Source organism: Hemiscyllium ocellatum, chromosome 9 (assembly GCF_020745735.1).
Source record: "Hemiscyllium ocellatum isolate sHemOce1 chromosome 9, sHemOce1.pat.X.cur, whole genome shotgun sequence".
NCBI lineage: Eukaryota > Metazoa > Chordata > Chondrichthyes > Orectolobiformes > Hemiscylliidae > Hemiscyllium > Hemiscyllium ocellatum.
The window spans coordinates 104,280,719-104,306,616 of NC_083409.1; the positions used below are offsets into that span (position 1 = coordinate 104,280,719).

The following is a 25,898-nucleotide window of genomic DNA, read 5'->3' on the forward strand; positions in this document are numbered from 1 at the left end:
GGCCTGTGGGTCAGGGAACTGAGGATCCAGTTGCAGAGAGTGTGGCTTAGTCTGAGATCACTAAGTTTAGTGATCAGTCTTGAGGGGATAATAGTGTTAAACGCTGAACTGTAGTCAATGATAGGATTCTTACGTAGCTGTTCTTGGTGTCAAGATGTTCTAGGGAGGAGTGAAGAATAAGTGATCTGGCATCTGACGTGGATCTGTTGGTCTGATAGGTAAATTGTAGTGGGTCAAGAGTAGTGGGGAGACTGGAGTTGATTAATGCCATGACTAGCCTTTCAAAGCACTTCATGACCACCTATGTTAGGACCACTGGGCGGTAGTCATTGAGACATGTTGCATGAGTCTTCTTAGGCACAGGGATAACATTGGCCTCTTGAAACAGGCAAGGACAGTGGCCTGCTGCAGGGAGAGGTTGAAGATGTCCAAGAAGACCTTTGCCAGTTGACCTGCGCATGCTCTGAATGCACGGCCTGGTACTCCATTTTTGTGGCATAGCTTTCCTTGGATTCACACAAAGGAAAACTGATCTGACCTCTGATGCAGTGACTGTTGGGATAGGTTCGGCAGGACTTGTTGGACCAGGTGTTACCTGTCCACCAAAATTCTGCTCAAACTGAGCGTAGAAGGCATTGAGACAATTAAGAAGGGATGTGTCATCTGCTATCTTGCACTGTCTCTTTTTAGAATCTATGATGTCATTCAGTCCTTGCCATAGTTGCCAGGTATCTGTTTGGGTCTCTAGTTTGGCTCAGTATTGGTCCTTGGCTACCTCGATCGCTCTGCGAAGGTCATGCTTGGATTCCTTATATTTGGGTGGGTTTCCTGAGCTGAAGGCCTCATGCCTTTTGCAGATTCTGTTTGTCCTGATTCATCCAAGGTTTCCTGTTGGGGAACATGGTGGGGGTGTTGGGGCAGCATGGTGGCTCAGTGGCTAGCAGTGCTGTCGAACAGCGCTAGGGACCCAGGTTCGACTCTAGCCGCGGGCAACTGTCTGTGTGGAGGTTGCACATTCTCACTGTGTCTGCAAGGGTTTCCTCTGGGTGCTCCAGTTTCCTCCCACAGTCCAAAGATATGCATGTCAGGTGAATTCGTCATGCTAAATTGCCCATGGTGTCAGTGTATCAGTCAGAGGGTGGGTTACTCTTCGGAGGGTTGGTGTGGATTTGAAGGGCCTGTTTCCGCACTGTAGGGGAATCTAATTTAAAAAACATCCGGATTGACTTCCTTGGTATGCAGTCCTCCACACACTTGCTGATAAGTCTGTGACGGTAGTGGTGTACTCATCCAAGGTAACTACGGACTGTTTGAACACGGCCCAATCAGCCGATTCCAGACAGCACCGGAGTTGATCCTCTGCCTCCTCCGACCAGCACTGGACCTGTATTCACGAGGAGGGGGATCTCCTGCTTAAGTTTTTGCCTGTAAGCCGGGAGAAGAAACACGGCATTGTGGTCTGAGTGCCCGAAATGAGGGCGGGGGAACGGAGCAGTCAGCATTTTTCACAGTGGTGTAGCAGTGGTCTAAAATGTTCGAGTCCTTGGTGGGGCAGGTAATGTTCTGGTGGTACTTGGGCAACACCTTCCTTAGATTGGCTTGATTGAAGTCGCCAGTTACAATAAACAGGGCCTCGGTGTGTTCCGTCTCCAGGGTGTTACTGGTGGAGTACAACACATCCAGAGCTTCCTCAACCTTTGCTTGTAGTGGTATGTACACAGCAGTTAGTATAGCAGCGGTAAATTCCGGTGGTAGATAGAACATGTGACATTTTATGGTGGGAAGTTCAAGGTTTGGGGAGCAATGGCTGCCCAGGGTTACAATGTCCGTGCACCACAATTTGCTGATTAAAAAGCAAACCCCTCTACCCTCTGTCTTACCCGAGGACGCTGTATGGTCCATACAATGGATAGAAAAACCATCAGCCTGAAATGCACAGTCGGGAATGGATGGGTTGAGCCAGGTTTCTGCGAAGCAGAGTGCGCAGTAGTCCCACAGTTCACGCTGGAAGCTGAACAGTGATCCAAATTCGTCCAGCTTGTGCTCCAGAGATTGTACATTTGCTTGGAGTAAGCTAGGAATGGGGGTCTTGAAACTGCTTCCAGTGAAGTGATACTTCCCAGGATCCTATGGAGCAGGTAGGTTGCAGTTTAGTGTACTTTTGCAGAGGGTCTGCTTCGGACCCAGTGTAGCAGGTAATCTACAGAAGAACAGATGCTCCTCTACATTCAACACCTCCATTGTCACACGACTCTATGAGCTCCCTAAAACACTGCCATAACAATTTCATCATATACAAATCTCTTAGTCTTGGACTGCTGTTTGAAATGTCAAAATCTCAGGTACTGCTTTTTCTCAATTGAAGTTATTGGTAGATCCACAGATTTTCTTCCATGAGGAGAGTTATGCATTACTGTTAGATACAACTCAATGAGAACAAGTTATCCAGTTAAATGGAAACCAAATTGCACTAGAAACCAAGAGGCAGAATCATCTGTTCTTTAGAGTTTAACCATGCCAGATTGTTGAGGAAGCAACATGACTAAAACAAAATAGAAACAAACACGAGTTTTTCACTTTCAATGAAAGACGGAAATAACTTTTTATACCCAACCCTGAAAATTATTTTAGCCTATTTCTTGAGAGAGCTGCAAATGGCATTTTTAATGAACTAAGCAAGTTCATGCATTTCACTGCTAAAAGATTATTTTTGCAAATGAGCACATTTATTTTCGGATTCCTGTAGTTAATTATTTTTCAAAAAGTATAAAATACTACGGTACAATAGAGAGCAGACATGCTATTAATAGCTAGTACACGAGGGGGAGTGAAAACCTTTCTTCAGAAACAAAAATATCTGAAATATTACTACAAATCATTTTCTTGCTTTTTACTGTTCCCAATACAAACAAATGACATAATAGGAGAGGGCAATTTTATTAAAATTACTGGTAAGATCCTTAATCTATTTTTGTCCGGGTTAACGGTGAACCATTAGTCATGTGTACTTAAGTACACAAATGACGCACAAACATGAAACCTTATAAAACAGAAACCAATCAACTTCATACATTACGCACAAAAGGTAATATGGGTGGGAATTTCCAAGTGAGGTGGGAAACAAAAATTGCCATAACCAAAAATTGGAAATAAAAGCTGAGGGTCTGAGAAACACAAGTTGGATTCATAGCACAGCACTCATAGCATACCTCTCGTGCAAATAGAGAGGCCATTCAACCCATCAAGTCTGCACCGACCCGCCAAAAGAGCATCCCAACCAGACCCAACCCTCCACCTTATCTCTGTAACCCCTCATTTCCCCAGGCTAATCCAATTAGACTGCACAACCCTAGTCACTATGGGGCAATTTAGCTTGGTCAATCCACCTAATCTTTGGACTGTTGGAGAAAACTGGAGAACTTGGCAGAAACCCACTCAGACACAGGGAGAACATGCAAACTCCACAGTCAGACAGTCAACCAAGGCTGGTCCCACACCAGGTCCTAGCTCCCAACCTTGCCGGATCTTCACCATCCCTCCAGACCTCCCCCTCTCTGAGGATGAAAGATCAGTCCTCAGCAGAGGCCTCACCTTCATTCCCCTACGCCCTCGGATCAATGAGTTCAACACGCGGCGAGATATTGAACAATTCTTCCGCCGCCTTCGCCTCCATGCCTACTTTTACAACCAAGACTCCCGCCCACCCTCTGACGACCCCTTCTCCCGCCTCCAACACACCCCATCCACCTGGACACCCCGTGCTGGCCTCTTAACCGTCCTCGATCTATTTATAGCCAACTGCCGCCACGACATCAACCGACTCAACCTGTCCACCCCTCTCACCCACTCCAACCTCTCACCCTCAGAACGTGCAGCCCTCCACTCCCTCCGCTCCAACCCCAACCTCACCATCAAACCGGCAGACAAGGGAGGCGCGGTAGTAGTTTGGCGCACCGACCTTTATACCGCTGAGGCCAAACGCCAGCTCGCGGACGCCTCCTCTTATCGCCCCCTTGACCATGACCCCACCTCCCACCACCAAACCATCATCTCCCAGACCATCAATAACCTCATCTCCTCAGGGGATCTTCCATCCACTACCTCCAACCTCATAGTCCCACAACCCCGCACCGCCCGTTTCTACCTTCTGCCCAAAATCTACAAACCTGACTGCCCCGGCCGACCCATTGTCTCAGCCTGCTCCTGCCCCACCGAACTCATCTCCGTGTACCTCGACACGGTTCTGTCCCCTTTAGTCCAGGAACTCCCCACCAACGTTCGGGACACCACCCACGCCCTCCACCTCCTCCATGATTTTCGCTTCCCCGGTCCCCAACGCCTTATCTTCACGATGGACATCCAGTCCCTGTACACCTCCATCCCCCATCACGAAGGACTCAAAGCCCTCCGCTTCTTCCTTTCCCGCCGCACCAACCAGTACCCTTCCATTGACACCCTCCTTCGACTGACTGAACTGGTCCTCACCCTGAATAACTTCTCTTTCCAATCCTCCCACTTCCTCCAAACTAAAGGCGTTGCCATGGGCACCCGCATGGGCCCCGGCTATGCCTGTCTCTTCGTAGGATATGTGGAACAGTCCATCTTCCGCAACTACACTGGCACCACCCCCCACTTTTCCTCCGCTACATCAATGACTGTATCGGCGCTGCCTCATGCTCCCACGAGGAGGTTGAACAGTTCATCAACTTTACCAACATCTTCCATCCCGACCTCAAATTCACCTGGACTGTCTCAGACTCCTCCCTCCCCTTCCTAGACCTTTCCATTTCTATCTCGGGCGACCGACTCAACACAGACATCTACTATGAACCGACTGACTCCCACAGCTACCTGGACTACACCTCCTCCCACCCTGCCCCCTGTAAAAACTCCATCCCATATTCCCAATTCCTTCGTCTCCGCCGCATCTGCTCCCAGGAGAACCAGTTCCAATACCGTACAGCCCAGATGGCCTCCTTCTTCAAGGACTGCAGATTCCCCCCAGATGTGATCGACGATGCCCTCCACCGCATCTACTCCACTTCCCGCTCCTCCGCCCTTGAGCCCCGCCCCTCCAACCGCCACCAAGACAGAACCCCACTGGTTCTCACCTACCACCCCACCAACCTCCATAAACAGCGTATCATCCGCCGTCATTACCGCCACCTCCAAACGGACCCCACCACCAGGGATATATTTCCCTCCCTTCCCCTATCAGCGTTCCGCAAAGACCACTCCCTTCGTGACTCCCTCGTCAGGTCCACACCCCCCACCAACCCAACCTCCACTCCCGGCACCTTCCCCTGCAACCGCAGGAAATGTAAAACTTGCGCCCACACCTCCTCCCTCACTTCCCTCCAAGGCCCCAAGGGATCCTTCCATATCCGCCACAAGTTCACCTGCACCTCCACACACATCATCTATTGCATCCGCTGCACCCGATGTGGCCTCCTCTATATTGGGGAGACGGGCCGCCTACTTGCGGAACGCTTCAGAGAACACCTCTGGGACGCCCGGACCAACCAACCCAATCACCCCGTGGCTCAACACTTTAACTCTCCCTCCCACTCCACCGAGGACATGCAGGTTCTTGGACTCCTCCATCGGCAGAACATAACAACACGACGGCTGGAGGAGGAGTGCCTCATCTTCCGCCTGGGAACCCTCCAACCACAAGGGATGAACTCAGATTTCTCCAGTTTCCTCATTTCCCCTCCCCCCACCTTGTCTCAGTCGGTTCCCTCAACTCAGCACCGCCCTCCTAACCTGCAATCTTCTTCCTGACCTCTCCGCCCCCACCCCACTCCAACCTATCACCCTCACCTTGACCTCCTTCCACCTATCACATCTCCATCGCCCCTCCCCCAAGTCCCTCCTCCCTACCTTTTATCTTAGCCTGCCTGGCACATTCTCCTCATTCCTGATGAAGGGCTCTGGCCCAAAACGTCGAATTTCCTGTTCCTTGGATGCTGCCTGACCTGCTGTGCTTTAACCAGCAACACATTTTCAAGGCTGGAATCATACCCAGGTCCCTGGGGTTGAGAGGCAGCAGTGCTGATAACCAAGGCACCGTGCTGCCCTATAGTCAGTTAGCATTGACTACACATTTGATTCAATTCAATTTATTATTGTACCTAGGTACAGTGAAAAGTTTTGCTTTGGAGCAGTACAGGCTGATCATACCATTCAAAGTGCATTAAGGTAATAAAACAGAATGAGAAACGACTGTAGAGAAGGTGCGCATAGAGAGATCAATATTAAATTTAAAAATTGAGAGGGCAATTAAGAAGTCTAATAATTGCGGGGAAGAAGCTGTTTGACCAATTTAGACTGGATTTCTGACTTCAAGGCTGGTTCCTGATGAAGGGCTTATGCTCGAAACGTCGAATTCTCTATTCCTGAGATGCTGCCTAACCTGCTGTGCTTTGACCAGCAACACATTTGCAGCTGTTCATGCAAATTGGAAGCCATCATGGTTCCACGGCTGAGGCACTTAATACTTGCTCCACCATAACATTCAGTCATTTTATTACCCTTTTACAAAGCTTTGCTGTTAGGTTCTTTGTTTATAAGTTCAAATAGACATCTGGACAACATCCCGATATGGAACCATACAGCTGGTCCTTCATTGTTGAGGCAAAATCCTCAATCCATTCCAAAACAGCTCTGTAGGTGTACATATATCAGATTGCTCTGCAGCACTTCAATAAAGGGGTTCATCATCGTTTGCTCATGAGGCAATGAATGACAAGTGCTGGACTTGCCAATAATACTTGTATCCCATGGAAGAACTAGAAAAGTTTTTTTTAAAAAGTTTACAATGCAAGAATTCCCAGTTATCTACAGTGGCTGACCCTTAGGATCATCACTTCCAAAATGTCCCAATTTGAATACTGCATTTTTAATTCCAGGGAAGTTGATCTCTTGTTTTTTTTTTGCTCGTGTAACTTTGCTTCTAATCTTGACCTTTTCTTTGAAAAAATTGCGTAGTTTGATGTGATAAGGTTTATTTACTCACTTAGAGGTTAGGACAGGGTGCAATCCAAATGCTTTCCAGTATAAAGTAATTCCGTAAAAAGGAGAGTTGGATAAGCACCTAAAGAGTAACAAAACTGCAGACTGGGGGGGAAGAGCAGGGGAGTGGGGCTCGTTCATCTGGTCTTGTGGAGAAGCAACACAGATACAGGCTTCGTGAGTTCTTGACCATTATGATGCCATGAAAATGATTCATTACTAATTCTGCAACAAATTAACCCATTTAATTTTTCATAGTTTGAGTAAGGCATGAAGTTTGAAAATGATGGAGTTTCTATCCCAATGACAAAGTAAAGTCTACAGCTTAATGAAACCTCACCACCTCAACTTTTGACATGTGGATTGCAGGCAGCTTTAAGCAAGATAGGCAGATACATGCAGAGAGTAAACAAGCTGAGATTGTGAATTTCACAGTACAGAAGGCTAAGGGAGAGGCGCTCAAAAGTACGCATAGATTCGACAGATTAAGTAAGGAGAAATGTTTTCCACTCTCAAGGAGGTTGGTAATCAGAAGACACAATTTTACAATGACTGACAAAAGAGTTAATGCAAAATCTTGCAGAGATATGGGAACAGCGTAGGAGTGAGGCACATTGGATAGCTTTGACAAAGCCTCCATAATGGATTGAATGGGCTCCTTCTATGTTGAAATGATTCTGCGTTAGGTATTCGGGTTAGTTAATGATACCCGATAGCTGACTTTGAAAAGTTTAATATCATTTTTCCTATATAACAACATCACTGAAACGACATGACATCCCAATGCTATTTCTGTTTTTTCCTTCCGGAGACTACACTTCCCAAACAGCCAAAGTATCACCACTACCTCGCACTAACAACTCTTAACTATCTATTCTAGAAGCCCAAATGACCTCACTTATCTTCAGAAACCATACTAAGGACTTAACTTGATTTTGTTCCAATATTATTTGAATAAAATGGAAGCCAAGATGTTTTAGTGCAACCAAATAATCAACCACAACAAAAATTTCCAAAACATTGAATGTTTTCCAGAACAAATGAGATATCATTCCTAGGGCTTAAAGGGATCAAAGGCTACCGGGAGAAAGGCAGAAACAGGATACTGAGTTGGATGATCAGCCACGATGGTACTGACTGGCCCACTCCTCCTCCTATTTTTGATTTTTCTATGTTACAGGTTTCAATATTTGGGTGAAATCATTTCAGAAAAAATGTAGCACAAAACCTTAAGATGCTGAACAAGACATTTGTTTCCTTACTCGTAAGAACATTTCCAGTTCCACCTTCCTTCTCTTTTCTAATTTTTCAATCTCGATCTGACAGGTTTGGCAGGTGTAGAGATGATTGACTGCTGGCCCCCCTCCATACCTGTCGGGACAGCAAAGCAGAAATTCTAATTTCCATAAAACCTGTATGCTACAAGTCAAGTCAAGAAAGAAGAACCAACTTCAATATAAATGGAACTTCAGAAAAGGCCTAAAGTATTTTATAGCCAATTAAATACTTTTGAAGTGTTGCAATCCAGGGAAATAAGAAAACACAAGAAGCTACTACAAACATTAAGTTAGTTGTCAAGTTAACTTTTAAAAAAATGAACGTAGGTTTATAAAATGCTCGGAGGTGCTACACAGAAGGATTAAAATCTAACACCGAGCCAAGGTGATACTAGTGAAGATGCCAAGACTTTGGTCAAGGAGGTAAGTTTTAGGGAAAAAGACAGGTTGTGGTGCAAAGGGGTTAGGGAGAGGTAGAGGGGTAGCTCAATCAGCAAGGTGGAGCAACTAAAAAGAAAAAAAATCAACAATGCTCAAGAGATCAGAATTCGATGATCCTCAATGGGCAGAGGCTAGAACAGAGCAAGACAACATGCACAGGCTAAAGGGTGGGTGAATGGAAATGGGTAAAGAAGACTTGGCACAAGTGACAATGAGATTTGCTTTGGATGACCATATTTCAGGAGAGTAGAATGTGAGACACCAGCTCGAAGTCGGTTGAAATTGTAAAGTTTTGAGGTAACATCGGTGGGGATGAGGGGAATCAGCAGATCCGAGGCAAGGTGGGGGGGGAGGAATGGAAATTTGGCAATCATGGATGGCTTCAAGGAAATGTTACAAATGCACAATAATACATGTTTGCCCATTTGACTTTGAAGTAATTTATTTTAAATTGCATTTGCAGGTTATCGTCCAACATTTTAACTGACTGCAGCCAATTTACTTAGCAGCTGGATTAACTTCAATTATTCAAATGCCTAAAGTTCCCATTGCTTAACAGCAAAAAAAATCCATCTGCTTCAGAAAATCAAACCGAGATCTTTAACATTCCAAACAATAGTGATCCAAAATGAATTACAATTTTGTCTTCCATTAATTTATCATGTTCTTTTTTGAACAGTTATTTGAAACAGATTCCACACTTAGCTTTTCTCCATCACAAACTAACTTTATTTTTGTTGAAACAGACCAATTTAGTGAGTCATAATGCAGCATATTTAAATAGAAAAGATGGTCCCAGGTGTTTCACAGTAGCATTTCTGCATGATAACTAACACCAAGACAAAAAAAGTAAAATAACTGGGGATACGGAAAATCTGAAATCTAAAATGAAAATACTGGAAATACTCAGCAGGTCTGGCAGCATTAGTGGAGAAAGAATTGGAGTTAACAGTTCAACTTGGATATGACTTTTTCTTTAGAATCAAAAGTGGAATTTTAAGGATTTTATGCAATGAAAGGACATGGGGGAAAAGAAAGATGTTAGATAGGGTAAAGGGTGAGAGAGATTAAATGATAAAGCTGTCATGGAACAAAAGGCAAAGGGAGAGGTAGTAGTTTTTGTAATGAAACAGAGAACTGTATTGCTTTACAGTTGCTTACCATACAAAGTGCCAGGAAATCAAATATAATTGGAGGTATCCTGTCCAGAACTTAGTCACCCACTTAGAACTAAAGAAATAACATTGACCAAGGCTAGGAGAATCAAAGTAGGAGTGTCTTCGTTATTTATATTTTATAGTCTCTTTCTTTTGAGAATGACCAAACTGTCAATAGCATAAAACCTGCAGCTCTGAAGAAAAATCATATTCAACTTGAAATGTTTATGCAGTATCTCTGAAAAAAAAAGGAAATATTGGGAGGCGAGTCCAAGAAATTGATTTAAGGAGTGTTTGAATAGGAAGAAATACAAAGTGCAAATGGTGAATGAGGAGATAGCAAACATTTGGATTTGATTCAAGGTGCAACTAGCTTGACTGACTCTCAGTGCATTTTGCTCCATTGGCAGAGACCCACTCGTAATAAAAACATTGATGCACACAACTTGGGTGGGGCCAGTCAATAATCTGAACAAAAGAACCAAGATCATTGATGCACCAGATAATTGTTGCCACAGCTCAAAAGACACATTTATACACATCAGCTACCAGACAGGTCTCACCAGAGTGTGCAGGAATTTGAAAGAAGGAACAAGTTCAAACATGAGACTATAAAATGGTGCCCTGGTTATGAAGGACTTCAGATAATGAGCTTTGTACTCTGTGTCAACCTTTTAAAAGTTCTTTTAAAGATAGAAAGTTAGGCATTTGCAAAAATGGAAAAATCAATTCCTTACACACACCGCATAATTGGATTGGTGTATCAAATTCCACTTCAGCAGTTCTGATACTGAATGTTTACAAGTTGGTCTTGCGTAACTCTTTCCAGGATCAAGTGTCACGATTCCATTTGCTTTCCTTTTGCAAGTATGTGTTTATCATGAAAATCCGGGGCCTTGTGAAGTGCAAGTCTGAGCTGTCAACCTGAACACGTATTATTTGGGGAAAGATTGCCTCCCACAGATGGAAAAGGACAAGATGCCACATTACTCACCGGCTGTACAGATAGTCCCAGACATTCTGAGGCAACATCACAACAAGGTCTTCAATGTAATTGGCCTTCTGAGGTGGAACACCTGTAACAGATACATTTCAGTCATTAGGATGTGTGTTGAATTTCCAGCTCGGCCTATTCTTATGTTTCTTTAATGAGAAATATGAAACAGGAAAACTGCAAAGCTGCTTATAGCAGCAATTTATGTTTTAGGGATTTCCTTCCCTCCTCTTGAAGACATTGACTCTGCTGGAGTGAAGTACGACAAACAGGCAGCACCGTTTAGTTTAAAAAAAAGAAAGTTGAAGAGTGCGGATGCTGGAAATCAGAAAAAATTGTTGGAAAAACTCAGCAGGTCCAGCAGCATCTATGGAGAGAAAGCAGAGTTAATGTTTTGGGCCCAGTGACCCTTCTTCAGAATGCACCATTTGGTATTTTGCAGAGCCCAACCTAGTGTCATTTGACATCTGAATTTCCTTCAAAAAGATCACAAATAGATAACTATTGGGAACATAGAATAGAACCCCTATCGGGTGGCAGCAGGCCATTTGGCCCATCGAGTCCACACCAAACCCCAAGTAGCAGCCCACCCAGACCCAACCTCCTATGCTATAACCCTGCATTTCCCACAGCTAATCCACCTAGACTGCACATCTTTGGACTGCGGGAGGAAACTGGAGAACCCGGAGCAAACCCAGGCAGACACAGGGAAAACATGCAAACACCACAGCGACAGTCACCTGAGGCTGGAATCGAACTCTGGTCCCTGGTGCTGCGAAGCAGCAGCGCTAACCACTGAGCCATCATGCTGCTTTGCAATTTGCCCTGTGCTACACCTGGCAATGCAGAGATTAATTTTAAGAGAAGCTCTAACTGCCACCCAAGAGATCGGTTATCGCTACATAAAGCGGGTAATAAGCCTGGGATCTCTTACACCAAGCTTGACTCCTCCCCCCCACCCCCCCACCCCACCACCATCCCAAACCCATGTCCTTTCAAAAGCACCCAAATCATCCATCCATCCATCAGTTGCTTACAGTTGGCAGGGCTAAAGCATCACTTTACCTCCATGAGCACAAAGAAACTCATTGTTGCTGATAGGACCTGGCTCAGCAAAAGTCTTGAATTTGTTTAACCATTGGCGCGATATGTAGAACTGAAGCAGACTAGGTTCCATCATATTCAGTAGGTGAGCTACTCTCTGCCTTTCCTTCTGCATCTCCTCACTGCTTTTCCTGTGAAATAGAAATGACAACACAATTCAGCATTGAAAATTTGGAGTAGCTGAGATTCCTGCTGCACAATCATTTCACTGCCTCCCTGGACTAGTAGCACTAATACTGATGGCTTCTGTAATGAAACACTTTAAAAGAATAATTCCGTCCAAATTATTCTATGCTGAGCAATCCACTATCAGAGGTCATCATCATAACAGAAATCTCTCCCGAAAGAGGATTTGTAACTACAAAGTTCAAATGGACCATACAGAATGGATTAAGGCCAACTGACTTATCATGCTTGTGCCAGCTTTGGGAAAGAACTATTCAATTCTTCCCACCCCTCTGTCTTTCACTACTACACCACAGAAACATTTCCTCTTCAACTTTCCCGCTTTAAAATTATTATTGAATTTGCTTCCATCCACCTTTCAGGAAGTCAATTTTAAATCATAAATAACTACAGTAAGAAATACTCTTCTTTGCATCCTTTCTGGTCTCCTCTATACCCTCCCTTCCAACGCCCTTTTCTCTGTGCTCAAATCCCAGTGACATCCCAAATGGTCGGAATGGAAAAATAAAAGGAAGGGTATACAGGAGGCTATAAATCTCTTATTAATAGATTTTCATTAGCACTACACCTAAAGACATTCTTCCTTGTGAACGAAATATTCAGACTACTTTTCTGTCAGACAGGAATAAATTATATTCAGAAGCAAAGAGTAGTTGTTAGTTTGTTACAATCCCTGTGAAGATTCACTGAATGATCCTGCCGTGAAGAAATTACCAGCAAAGTTTACTAAGTACGAGTTTTTGCAATTTATTTTTATATGAATCTAAATGACCACAATAGTTGCAGTCTTAACTGATTAAAATGATCCCTTGAAAACATTTGAAGATGAGCAGGTACATTTTCCCAGGTTCCTGACCAACATGGATGGCTCAGCCAGAAATTATTTAATCAATTATCATATTACTGCTTGTGGGAGCATGTTGTGCACAGATTGGCTGCTACAATACCTAAATTTAAGCAGCAACGACATTTCAAATTATTGCACACTGGTTCTTACGTACATTGGGAGGTCCTGGTGAAAGACACTGCACAAGGGCAAGTTCTTTCTATCCAGGTTATGTTAAAGGCCAAGTTACAATTTCAAGGTGCTCTAACACTGTCTAATTTTCTTAACCACTACACAAACAATAAAGAATGGGAGCACATGCATAATATATATTACTTCATACACAATCAGTTACTCTTGAAGTGCAATGTTTTCCATATAGGCAGACCATTTTGCATACACAATCGCATAGACAACAAGAGGAGCAGATGATCTATCTTACTGCTTTTGCGGTCTCTGATCAAAGGAGCAATGTTTTCTAGGAGATGAGGATTCAACCCAGCCATCTTCAAACTTAAAATTTAACCAGTGGCTTGTTCATACTTTTTAAAGCTTATTGCCAGAAAACCACTCCAAACTGGAGTAGTGGTATTTCATATGAATTGTGTCACAGCTAAACTGCTTGACCCAGAGGCTCTATTTTCCAGTTACAAAAAGATCACCTCGATCCTGCTGTGGTATGATATATTGGCCAAGTGTTCACTTTGCTTTTCCATGATATTGGAGTATCATTAAAAAAAAATCTTAACAGAAATGATTCATTTTTGTCGAGATCTCCTAAATTAAGTCTTGAATTTTGTCATACCACTTTGCCAGACTGAACAGCCCCTTTGTTATCCTATTCTATATAGGAGAAAATGTTCTCTCTTCTCCTGTAGTGCAATTCAGTCAGTGGCTGTTATTAAGGTGGTGCCCCAAGGGAAAAATTCTATTCAAACACAAACATCATGTGTCATTTGTTCGAATGTATTTTTGATTAGAATCTTTTTTTGTTGATTTAACTTTTCCAATTAACATATTTTGCAGTTTATTCTAAACCTCCTTCCCAACTGAAGCCCAAATCAAGTGTAACTATTTTAGCAGCGTTATTCTACAGTCTTCATGACTAATACGTGCGGGCGCATGATAAAATCATTAGTTGGAGGAAATGGGAAGTGTTTTGTTCCCTGCATATGTTGCAAATTTAAAAAGATATCCTGCCAAGTGAAAACATTGACACTGGGATCACCTGAAAAGTGGTTTCAAGCAAACAGAAGTATTGAGAGAGAGTGTACAAATATCCAGCACAAAACTGCATCTTTGGAAAGAGTAATTACTTATTGCCAGCTCAAATTAGCTTTGTATTTTAAACAATAGATGTTAAAATTAGATGATTTTTCAGAGAAATACTGAAATGCAACCTTATCAGCTTTACATTTTAAAAATCCAAATGGCATTAAAATACAGCATTTATCAGTTTCATAGCATCCCGATTGTATGGAAGTAGGCCTTTCAGCCGATTAAGTCTGCACTGACCTTCCGAAGAGCATCCCATCTTCCTACCCTATCCCTACAACCTTGCATTTCCCATGGCTAATCCATCTAGTCTGCACATTCCTGAACACTATGGGCAATTTAGCACAGCTAATCCACCTAACCTGCACATCTCTGGACTGTGTGAGGAAACCTACACAGACAGGGAAAATGTCGAAAAGCGTGGTGCTGGAAAAGCACAGCAGGTCAGGCAGCATCCGAGGAGCAGGAGAGTCTATGTTTGAAGCATAAGCTCTTCATCATGAATGAGGGAGGAGGCCCAAGTGGGCTAAGAGATAAATTGGAGGGGGCTGGGGCTGAGGGGAAGTTGGCTGGGAATGTGATTGGTAGATGAAAGTGGGGAGTGATGGTGATAGGTCAGAGAGGAGGATGGAGCAGATAGGTGGGAAGGGAGATGGACAGATCGGACAGTTCAAGAGGGCGGTGTCGAGTCAGAGGGTTGGATCTGGGATGAGGTGGCGGGAGGGGAAAGGAGGAAACTGGTGAAATCAACATTGATCCCGTGTAGTTGGACGGTCCCAAGGCAGAAGATAAGGCGCTCTTCCTCCAGGTGTCGGGTGGCTAGAGTTTGGCGGTGTAGGAGGCCAAGGACTTGCATGTCCTTGACAGAGTAGAAAGGGAGTTGAAGTATTCAGCCCCAGGGCTGTGGGGTTGATTGGTGCGTGTGTCCCAGCAATGTTCTCTGAAACATTCCACAAGTTGGCGTTCTGTCTCCCCAATGTGGGGGAGACCACCGAGAGCAGCAGACACAGTAGATGACATGGGTGAGAGGAAGAGAAGGTGAGGACCAAAGGGGATCCGCCCTTGTTGCGATTGGAGGGGTGGATTTCAAGGGCAGGGGTGTGGGAAGTGGAGATGTTATGGAGGGTATTGTTGATCACGTGGGAGAGGAAATTATGTCCCTGAAGGAGGAGGCCATCTGAGATGCTCTATGGTGGAATTGGTTCTCCTGGGAGCAGATGAGGCAGAGGTGGAGGAATTGGGAGTAAGGAGGCAGGGGAGGAGGTGGTGTAGTCCAGGTAGTTGTGGGAGTCTGTTTGCTTGAAATTTATGCCCATATTGAGTCCGTCGCCAGAAATAGAGTTAGAGAGATCCAGGCAGGGCCTCTGCTGCATGTTCTCCCAGGAGGAGCAATTCCTCCACAGAACATCCCAAACAGCTTTCTCCTTCTCCCTACTGGGAGAATGTGCAGATTCCACACAATCTATCCAAGGCTGGAATCAAACCAGTGTCCCTGGCGCTGGGAGGTAGCTGCGCTAACCACTGAGCCACTGTGCCACCCATCATTGTTACAGATAGCAGCAATAGGAAAATGTTGACTATATTATTTTTATAACTACCTATAATGTATAGCGTTGATTTTACTCCAAACAAATTTATTTGCAAGTTGGAAATAAATTACTTTGGAAGTAATGTTAATTATACACATCCCCACAAGGCATTCTGATTCACTGCAGCTGCAAATGAATTGGATCAGTTTTTACTGCAGAACTACGTGGCAGATTCAAATGAATTTGCATTGTAACATTTGAATTGCTGCCAGGTGAGCTGACTTCACAACTACCTTCTTTCTGCAGCACCAATTCACAGTTGTAAATTTAATTAGCTGGACTTTATGCAGAAAATTCATAGCTTTTTGACTTTCAAACGTTTATTCAAGACCATTTTGTAAGATGCAATAAACTGATTTTAACACAATGTCTGGCAGCCCTGCATGATATGCATAACAAAGTAAGGTTGCTGCCAAAGTTTTATCACGATGAGAGAATTATTATAGTGCTTCAACATACGGTGAAGAGCACAGTGACTTTATAGAGGCATACAAAAATGAGAAAGGTACAAATTCAGAACCCTATTTTGAAGGTTAGCAATAACATCAAGACAAGTTCCAGCTAACAAAAAGCCAAGTTAAATCCAATAGGAGATATATTGAATGACAGAGCTAAAAATGAATGTAATTGACCAGAGTAGTGTAGTTAAAACAAAATTCTAGAATCATTTAGGTAGCAACTTTTTTTCCAGAGGTAACCTGAACTCTAATAGCTAGACAACACACAGACAGCATGTAGAACTTATCACTTTGTAGAATCAACCCATTTATGGCAGCTTGTCTGGATCAATATTCAACATCTTTACAATCAATGTTGCACCAGTAATTTATGCATCATCTTACAGTATAATGTCACCATCTAGTGATTAACATTCCCAAATGCTCCAATTGATACATCTAAGTATTCTTCAAAATCTATCAATATCCTTTAACTAAAACAACCATGCGAGACTCCACAATAACTGCTGATGCTCGAAACAAGTTAAAGCTCAAAATAACCACACCAGTCTAAAATACAAACTTGAAGTTACCAACTAAATTTTCTTTGCTTCTTATTGTTACTTATCAATTTACTTATAACTTCTGCCAATAATACAGGCACCATGGTACTGCAACTGATATTGTATTTTCATTGTATTTTCTTCTAAAAGTATAACAATAAATTCTAAATTCTACACCACTTTAAAACCGAGCTATGTCTGACTAAAACTTTTTACCACATAGTATTTATTATCCCAAGTTTACATACCTTGAGTCATAAAACAACTATAAAACCACAAACCCATGAACTGACATTTTTGCTGGAAGCATGGCTATTTTTCCTGACAATTAATCCCAATTAAACCTGACTAAGCAACGGAGAAATTAAATATCAAAATTATTAAATATTAAAAATAAATCAAACTATATTGGAAAGGGGAGAGTGACAGCTGGATTGTCCAAATTAGAACAGTTCTGAAGAACCAATCATCGTTCCTTACTCGTATCCACTACCTATGCAAATCACTGGTTAGATATTACCTGTATTTCAGTCTCCAACTACTGAGGATTTGCATAAATAGTATATATAATCTATAAACAGAGTCTTTTAGATTTAAGAACTTTAGGGTCAGAAAAATTCAATGTAAGAATAGAAACTATGGAATGAATACATATATATTTTGTTCAGACAATGCAGACCAATTTAACTTGTATGTTGAGCAAGATGGGCTGCAAAGGAGGGAAAATCAAGACAACTTCAGAGAGGTTTTGATCGTGATGTAACTTGACCACATCATAAAGACCAAAAATAATTAATACCAAAGCACTGCACTAAAGAGGGCCCCAAAGAATAAATTAAACAAGGAATAAGGCAAAGAATTAGGAACTGTCCAGTCAATGAATTATTTCAGGTGAGCGGACACATATTATTAGTTGGTTAAGAACGGGATCAGGCACAGCAAACTCCCACAAGCACCGTCACAATGACCTGATAGTTTGTTTTAGGAACGTTGATTGCGTCAGAACTAGAACTTTCTTCCCACAGTTGCAGCCAGATCCACTGAGATTCTCCAGTGATTTCTGTGTTTTCACAGGAGAACTCCTTTGACCTTTCAAACCTGATGAGGTATATATGGTCCTTGTTTAAAATCCATTGTAAAGATGGAAGATTTGGTCTGGACTTTGTGCTCAAGTGATACTGTATCTCTTAAACTTCTGACTAAAGTGCAGATATTACTATAATTACAACCAGGCCCATTAGGTTTCCTCATCCAAACAGATCTTTTCATGACTTAAATGCCTCAAATACAGATATAACATTTAAAGTCATGAACTGGCAGCATTACTGGTTTGCAGGGTTTGGGATAAATCAAAATTTGTTTGAATACAGGACTACTATTCTACATGCCTTTCTACAGAAAACAAAGGAGAAAGTGAGGACTGCAGATGCTGGAGATCAGAGCTGAAAATGTGTTGCTGGAAAAGCGCAGCAGGTCAGGCAGCACCCAAGGAGCAGGAAATTCGACGTTTCGGGCATGAAGAAGGCCTGAGTAAGGCCCAAAGAAGCCATTCCTGAAGAAGGGCTCATGCCTGAAATGTTGATTCTCCTGCCCCTTGGATGCTGCCTGACCTGCTGCGCTTTTCCTGCAACACATTTCCAGTACAGAAAACAAAGCACCAGCCATCAAGAGTTACCTGTAGAAGAGCACATAAGCTTCTGCATTCTGCACAGTTGATTCAGACACTTCCATCACACCCTGGTCATCAAATTCAAACCATCGATTATTCAGATCATTTAGGCAATAAGCTGTATAATGACCACCTAGAGTTAGAATAATACAAATATCTGTAAATTGTATGTGGAGGAACTGAAAAATCACAGATTAGAAATTATGACCATTGGCTTAGTGACAGAAAAGCTTGACAGTGTTGTTGAACTGAGGATCTTAAATAACATTTTGAAGTCCTGAAACCAACAGTCTTCAACAATACAACTTCACCAAAAATGCAGTGAAGCAGCATATCTTCCCTCTTTCTCTCCTCTCGGCAAACCATGAAGAAGTGAGCAGTTTCCAAAATCATAACCTATGACATCAAGAACTTGATTAACTTCACCATCAAGACTTGGCATCATACCCCATATGAGGTCCAGAATCTTCGGGCCCCTTATCAAAGGAACATATAATGGCCTTTGCAGCAGTCCAGTAAAGGTTCACTAAGTTGATATCAAGTATGGAGGGACTATCTTAGTAGGAGGTTGAGTGGCTTGGGCCTGTAGTCAATGAAATTTAGAAGAATCAGAGGCGATCTTATCGAAACATTCAAGATTCTTAAGACAGTCGACAGGATAAATGAGGAAAGGCAGTCTCCCTTGTGGGAGAGTCTGGGACCACAGGGCATAATCTCTGATCAAGGGGTCGCACATGTTAAGACGGAGATGAGAAGGAGTTTCTACTTCAGATGGCTGTAAATCTGTAGAACTCTTTACTCTCGAGGGCTGTCGAAGCGGATTTGTTAAGAACGTTCAGGGCTGAGATAGACAGATTTTTAATCAGTGCGGAGATGAAAGGTTACAGGGATATGGCAGGAAAATGGAGTTGAGATCATCCAGGATATAGTTTCGTGATGAAGCAGATTTGATGGGCTGAATGACATATTTTTGCTCCTATATATCTTATGATCACCCAATTCATTCTCTTCCAGTAATTGATTTCAATTGTTTCCAGTGTGCTGTTACAACACCAACTTCAACCAACCTCTCTGGCAATTCACTCTGTAAGCAGATGAAAGCAGGGTCACCCAAGATTTAATGCTCTCCTAATCCTTCTTTTACCCCAACACCCATCTTTTCTTTTATCTGTTGTCAGCACTGCAATGAATGATTACAGTTCTTAAATAATAACTTGGGTAAAGTTGGAAAGCACCATGAAATAAAGGAATTTGGGACTTCTGACTTTACATAAAAGAGATACTGAATATAATATGCAGGTGGTTAAAGTGAATTTATATAAAGCATTGATTAGGTTCATTAAACTACAGCATGCTTTATACAAGGTCAGAGTTTAGGAAAACAGCCAAGTTTAAATAGCTATGTAGAGAGAGATGAAATATTTCAGGGCTTTTTTCACCAGAAACGAGAGGAGATTAAATCAATGAAAAGTTTAGAGTGGTTAAGAAGTAACAGAACATTTCCACTGATCAGCGAACTCAAAAGTCGAATGGTCATTAGAAGATGTTCAAGGGAGAAGTTGGAAGAGGCGTCAAATGAATGTATAATTATTTACCAATATTGGGACATTGAAAATTGAGGGTATCACAGACAAAATGAGCAAAACCAGTTCTGGAATTTCTACAGGCCCATGAATCATATTTTACTACATAGCAACAAAAATGACTTGCAGACGTAAACCACATGACCATATGACATTCAAAAGCTCTCGGAAGCATAGTTATTGTTGAAATGTAGGAAACACGAGAGCCAATTTGCAGAGACCATGCTGAGTAGTGAAATAATCACTAATAATCATCATTCGGGAGGTAAATAATGGAAACAAAAGATTGTTTGTTAGTCTAAGCAAATTGTAATCCAAAATGTAACAGATTAAACGAAAAAAAAAGCATCTTAATGCAGCATGAAAGGTAGAGATAATCAATCTTTAAGTGACTGAGTCAAATTATTAGCCATACAACACGAGAACTCTTTACTCTTCCAATACTGAAATGGGACTCAAGATCCCAACTCAATTTCTAGAATATGCAGATGGGTCCTCAGTTTTGGACTCCACCTGAAGCAAATTACACTGCCTTTAATTAAAAAAAAACATGCAATACCTTTCACAACAAAGCAACAGTTTGAGCACTAGTAAAAGCACTACAATATTACAAGATGACATATTGGTGATACTCACAACTGGCAGTGCCATGATGACAGATTACTGATAAGAGATTATAAGTTGTGATTTGAGGCGAGCTGTCTTTAGCAAGGAAAGGTTGAAGATCAAGACCTTCTAAAGGGAATGACACATGGCTGTTGATTTTGGTGGAAAACATGAGCTCATGTCTGAATCGCTTCAAGTGAATGCACAAAATCTACAATAAAATAAATCAATTACAACAACGTTATTAGATCTCTGATGCACTTGACATATAAACAATTAATTTAAAATGAAGTGATTTATATCAGCAAACATGGCAGACATTCTGTGCAAAACAAGATTCCACAGATAGCAGTAAGATAAATGGCCTCAGCTTATATGTTCAAGTACTGGAATGGGGTTTGAATACACAACTTCTGACTCAGGAAGAATACTACCACAAAATAAAATGGACAGATGGCATGCAGGTTCACCAGTGGGAAACCCACCAGCTCAACCATTACGATAGGAATCTTCCACAGACAAAAAGTAGTGGAAACGGATTGATTGGTAGTTGTGCTCCCTCATGTGTCAGAGTTGAAAAGTGTGGTGCCGTAAATGCACAGCAGGTCAGGTAGCATCCGAGGAGCAGAAGAGTCGACGTTTTGGGCATGAGCCTTTCATCAGGAATGCGGAGGGGGAAGGGGAATGACAGATTAATATAGGGATGGGTGGGACTGGAGGGAAGGTAGGTGAGATTGTGACGGGTGGATGCAGGTGGTGGGGGGGTCGTAATTGTGATTGGTCGGTAGGGAGAGTACAGTGGATAGGTGGGAAGGAAGATGGACAGATAGGACAGGCCAAGAGGGTGACGCCAAGATGGAGGGTTGGATCTGGGACGATGTGGGGGGAGGGAAGAGGAGATTTTGAAACTGGTGAAGTCAATGTTGATGCCGTTGGAAGGTCCTGAGGTAGAAGATGAGGCGTTCTTCCTCCAGTTGGTGGGCGGCTTTGATTTGGCAGTGAATGAGGCCCAGGATGTGCTTGCACTTGGGGGATGTGCGAGTGTGAGTGTGAGGGAGAATTGGAGCAGTTAGCCACAGGACGGTGGAGTCGTTTGTGTGCAGATCAGAGATGTTCCCTGAACCGCTCCACAACATGGCATCCAGTCTCCTTGATGTAGTTTCCTCTACATTGGGAGCAACAGATGCAGTAGATGAGGTGGGTGAATGTGCAAGAAACTCTCTGCCAGATTTGAAATGACCCTTTAGGGCCTTGTGAGGGGGGAGGGGTGACAAAAATCAATTTTACTGCCCGACTTGAAAATTATCTGGGATCCATGATTGAACCTTGAATTTTCTGATCTATAGAACAATACTGAGTGCTACCTTCATCCTGTACATCAAAACAGGACAATGCTTACTGTGTTCCCTTTAATTCTGATACATCCCTGCAATTATATAATTGGCAAAGTTTAGGGATGTCTATTGTTTAGGGATGAAAGAGAAACAATAGCTTGGGATTCTCCATTATTGTACTGAAATCCCAAAAATTGCTGAGCTAAATTTTAAAAATGGAAACATAGGATTTAAAGTGATTAAAAATATTTACCTCCGGTAACTTCTGCACTTTGCAGAATTTAACACCATTTCGCAATCTGGAAGAGGAAAAGTGGTGAAATAAGAAAGCACAGAAAATACAATGGGTCACCTTGCACAGACCATGCACAATTTAGGGGTAGATTCAATTGACTGTCAGCTTCCCACCAAAATATTCGAACAAAATACATTAATTCATCCAAACAACTCAAATGTTCAACAATGGTGCAAATTTTCCATCACAAATATATCCTTTACACTACTGCTCCATGGACAGCTTGGTCACACAACTCTATGCCTGACCCATCACTTCCAATACACCTTTGCACCATTCCCAGTGCTGTGAACAATAACTGCTTGTGGTGAAAGCCTGCTGACAAGATATCAATGGGTGAGAAAGGCAATTGGGCATGTTCTCTCTCATCCATTAATTAAGTGGCCACCTGACTTGCAGCAGAGTATTAAACATCTTAGCTGCACGTGTTTTTGAGTAGCGTTATGAAATTCTTCCTGACATTTCTCACCCCTCATGGCAGGCAAATCCAGTATTCTCTTGTTTTATTACAACGAACTAGAGGTAGTATTTAATATACACAGGCCATTTAAAAGATTTTTGTGCAAATGTAATCATTTTGGACATGTACATAATATAGAAACAAGGTGTAAGTCAGGGAATCTAGGACGGGGGGGGGGGGGGGGGGGGTCACAGCCCAAGGATATGGGATAGGTTATTTAGGGCCGAGTTGAGAGATTTCATCACCCAGACAGTGCTGAACCTGCACAATCCTCTGCCACAGAAAGCAGCTAAGACCAAAACATTTTTTTTTCAAGGAGTTAGATATAGTTCCAGAGCTAAGAGTACAGGGTGAAAGCAAGAACAGGTACTGAACTGGATGATCAGCTTTGATTGTAAGGGCTTCGATGGAGGAATCTATTAAGTCTATACAAGAAAATGTTCTTATTCAGTATGTGGATGTACCTACTTGAGGAGGAGCAATACTTGACCTTCTGACGTGCAATAAGTCAGGGCTAGTCATTGAGGTGTCAGTCAGGGAGTACTTTGGGGCAAGTGATTATAATTCAATCAGATTTAATATATGATATGGAGGAGCCGGTATTGGACTGGGGTGGACAAAGTTAAAAATCACACAGCACCAGGTTATAGTTCAACAGGTTTATTCAGAAGTACAAGCTTTCGGAAGCAATGCTTTTTCGTCAGGTAGATAATGGGGCAGGATCATAGAAATTAGAATTTATCATATAAGATCAAAGTGTCATACAACTGATGCGATGTATTCAGCAAACCTAGATTGCTGTTAAGTCTTTAATAACTTGGAATGCGTTGCAGGTGATCTCTCAGCTCAGACAATGCATTAAAGGTGTGAAGTTAGAGCCTGTCTGTATTCCAATCTTGAGTCAGACTGGTTCTATTTCCAAAGTAGGAATTTATAAGATATCTGACAGACTGACTGCCTACAGATTGTGCACTGTTTGAACAAGACAGAGAGAGAGAGAGAGAGAGAGAGAGAGAGAGAGACAGACAGACAGAGCACGCGCCAGAGTGTGTAAAAGTGTGAAACCGCATATGCCTGTTAGAGGGTGTGCGCGAATATGAACGTGGGGTGCCTGTGTGTCTGAGATAGAGTGTGTGCATGAGACAGAGTTTGTGTGACTGTGCTCATGATTGCGAGAGAGAGAAATCAGGTTGATGAGAAGTTAGCTTGCTGAGCTTCAAGGTTTGTTTTCAGATGTTTCTTCACCATACAGTGAGGGTTTCCAGTGAAGTGCTGGTGGTGTATCCCACCTCTCTATTTATAGGTCTTGGTTTGTTAAGGTGGGTGGTCCAGTTTTTTTTAAAGGGAAGGGAGATAGGGTCTAAATCGATGTGTTTATTGATGGAGTTCTGGTTAGAATGCCATGCCTTTAAGTATTCTCGTGGATGTCTTTGTTTCGCCTGTCCTAGGATGTGTGCGCTGTCCCAGTCAAAGTGGCATCCCTCTTTGTCCGTATGTACAAAAACTAGTGATAGTGGGTTGTGTCTTTGGGTGGTCACTTGGTGTTCATGTATCCTGATGGCAAGTTTCCTGCTAGTTTGTCCGTTGTAGTGTTTTCTTTCTACAGTTCTTGCACGGTATCTTGTTAGTTTTGCTGGTGTTATCTATTGGATCCTTGTGGGGTGTGCGTGTACGTGCACGTGCATGTGTAGTGGGGTCACCTGTAGTGTGACACAAATCCAAGATTCCAGTTGAGGCCATTCCCATGAGTACCAAACCTGGCTATCAGCTTCTGCTCAGTGACTCTGTCTTGGTGTTTGAGCTGAGAGGTCAATTTTTCTTTTGTAAATTATCACAGGAATGTGACTTGAAAGAAGTTCTGGGATTTACATATTAATGAATCAAAACCTGCAATCCATTCTAAGTGATTAAAGATTTTTATTGCATCAGTTGTATGACACTTTGGTCTTTTGCTACAAACTTTGTGTCCTATGATGCTGCCCCAGTAGCTACCTGATGAAGGAGCTGCACTCCAAAAGCTTGTACTTCCAAATAAACTTTTTGGACTATAACCTAGTGTTGTGATTTTTAATAAGCTTTAAAAGAGTTATTGGAACAGATAGAATTGATCAAAAGTTAAAGTTCTAAATTGGGGTAAGGCCAATTTTGACAGTATCAGACAGGAACTTTCTAAAGTGAAAGGGGGAGGCTATTCACAGGGAGAGGGATGTGGGAAGCCTCTAAGAATGAGGTAACGAGAGCTCACTAACAGTTATATTCCTGTTAGTGCAAGCAGCAAGACCAATTAGGTGTAGGGAATGCTGGATGACATTCCCTACACTATCCCTTACAGCATAAGGGCTTTAGGAGTATACTTAAGAGGGAAGCCAGGAGGGCAAAAGGGGGACATGCAATAGCATTGGCAAAAAGAGTTGAGAATTCAACATGATTCTGTAATTACATTAAAGTACATTAGGAGACAATAGGGCACTTAACAATCAGTGGGATGGTCTGTGTGAAGCCGGAGATGAGTGAGCTAACAAACAAATATTTCACGTTATTATTTACTGTGGAGAAGAACGTGGAAGCTAGGGAAATAAACAGTCTTGTCTTGAAAAGAGTTCCTATTACAGAAGAGGAGGTGCTGAATGCATTCAAACACAAAAGGAGAGAAACTCCCAGGACCTGATTAGTCTTTCCCAGAGCTTTGTGGGAAGGTAGGGAAGAGACTGCTGGGCCACTTGCTGAGGTATTTATATCAACAGGCATGTGTGACATGCTGGGAGATGTGGTACCATTTTTAAAGAAAATTCCCTGTTGTTTCCTTCAGCCTATAGACTGGTCAACCTTACATCACTGATGGGCAAGTTGTTGGAGGGGATTCCACGGGACAGGTTTTACATGCACTTGGAAAGCCAAGAATTGAATAGGGAGAGTCAACATGTGTGAGGGAAGTCATGCCTCATCAACTTTACTGAATATTTTGAAAATGTGACAAAGATGATTGACGAAGGCAGAGCGGTAGGTTTTGTCTATATGGACTGGATTAAAGCATTCAACAAAGTTCTGCACGGTAGACTAGTTAGTATGGTGAGATTGCATGGTATTC

General features: G+C 42.5%; 1 protein-coding gene across 3 annotated transcripts in view; it reads right to left on the minus strand.

Annotated features, from left to right (window-relative positions):
- The window catches only part of usp33 (ubiquitin specific peptidase 33), a 94,409-nt gene that overhangs the window by 13,349 nt on the left and 55,162 nt on the right, over positions 1 to 25,898 (minus strand). For all 3 annotated transcript variants that reach the window (XM_060830628.1, XM_060830627.1, XM_060830629.1), the window contains 6 exons: positions 22,309 to 22,354; positions 20,752 to 20,932; positions 18,539 to 18,665; positions 11,949 to 12,118; positions 10,884 to 10,965; positions 8,277 to 8,385 (listed from right to left, as the gene is read on the minus strand). In XM_060830628.1, coding sequence (XP_060686611.1) covers positions 8,277 to 8,385; positions 10,884 to 10,965; positions 11,949 to 12,118; positions 18,539 to 18,665; positions 20,752 to 20,932; positions 22,309 to 22,354 — 715 coding nt within the window. The remainder of the gene's footprint in view (positions 1 to 8,276; positions 8,386 to 10,883; positions 10,966 to 11,948; positions 12,119 to 18,538; positions 18,666 to 20,751; positions 20,933 to 22,308; positions 22,355 to 25,898) is intronic.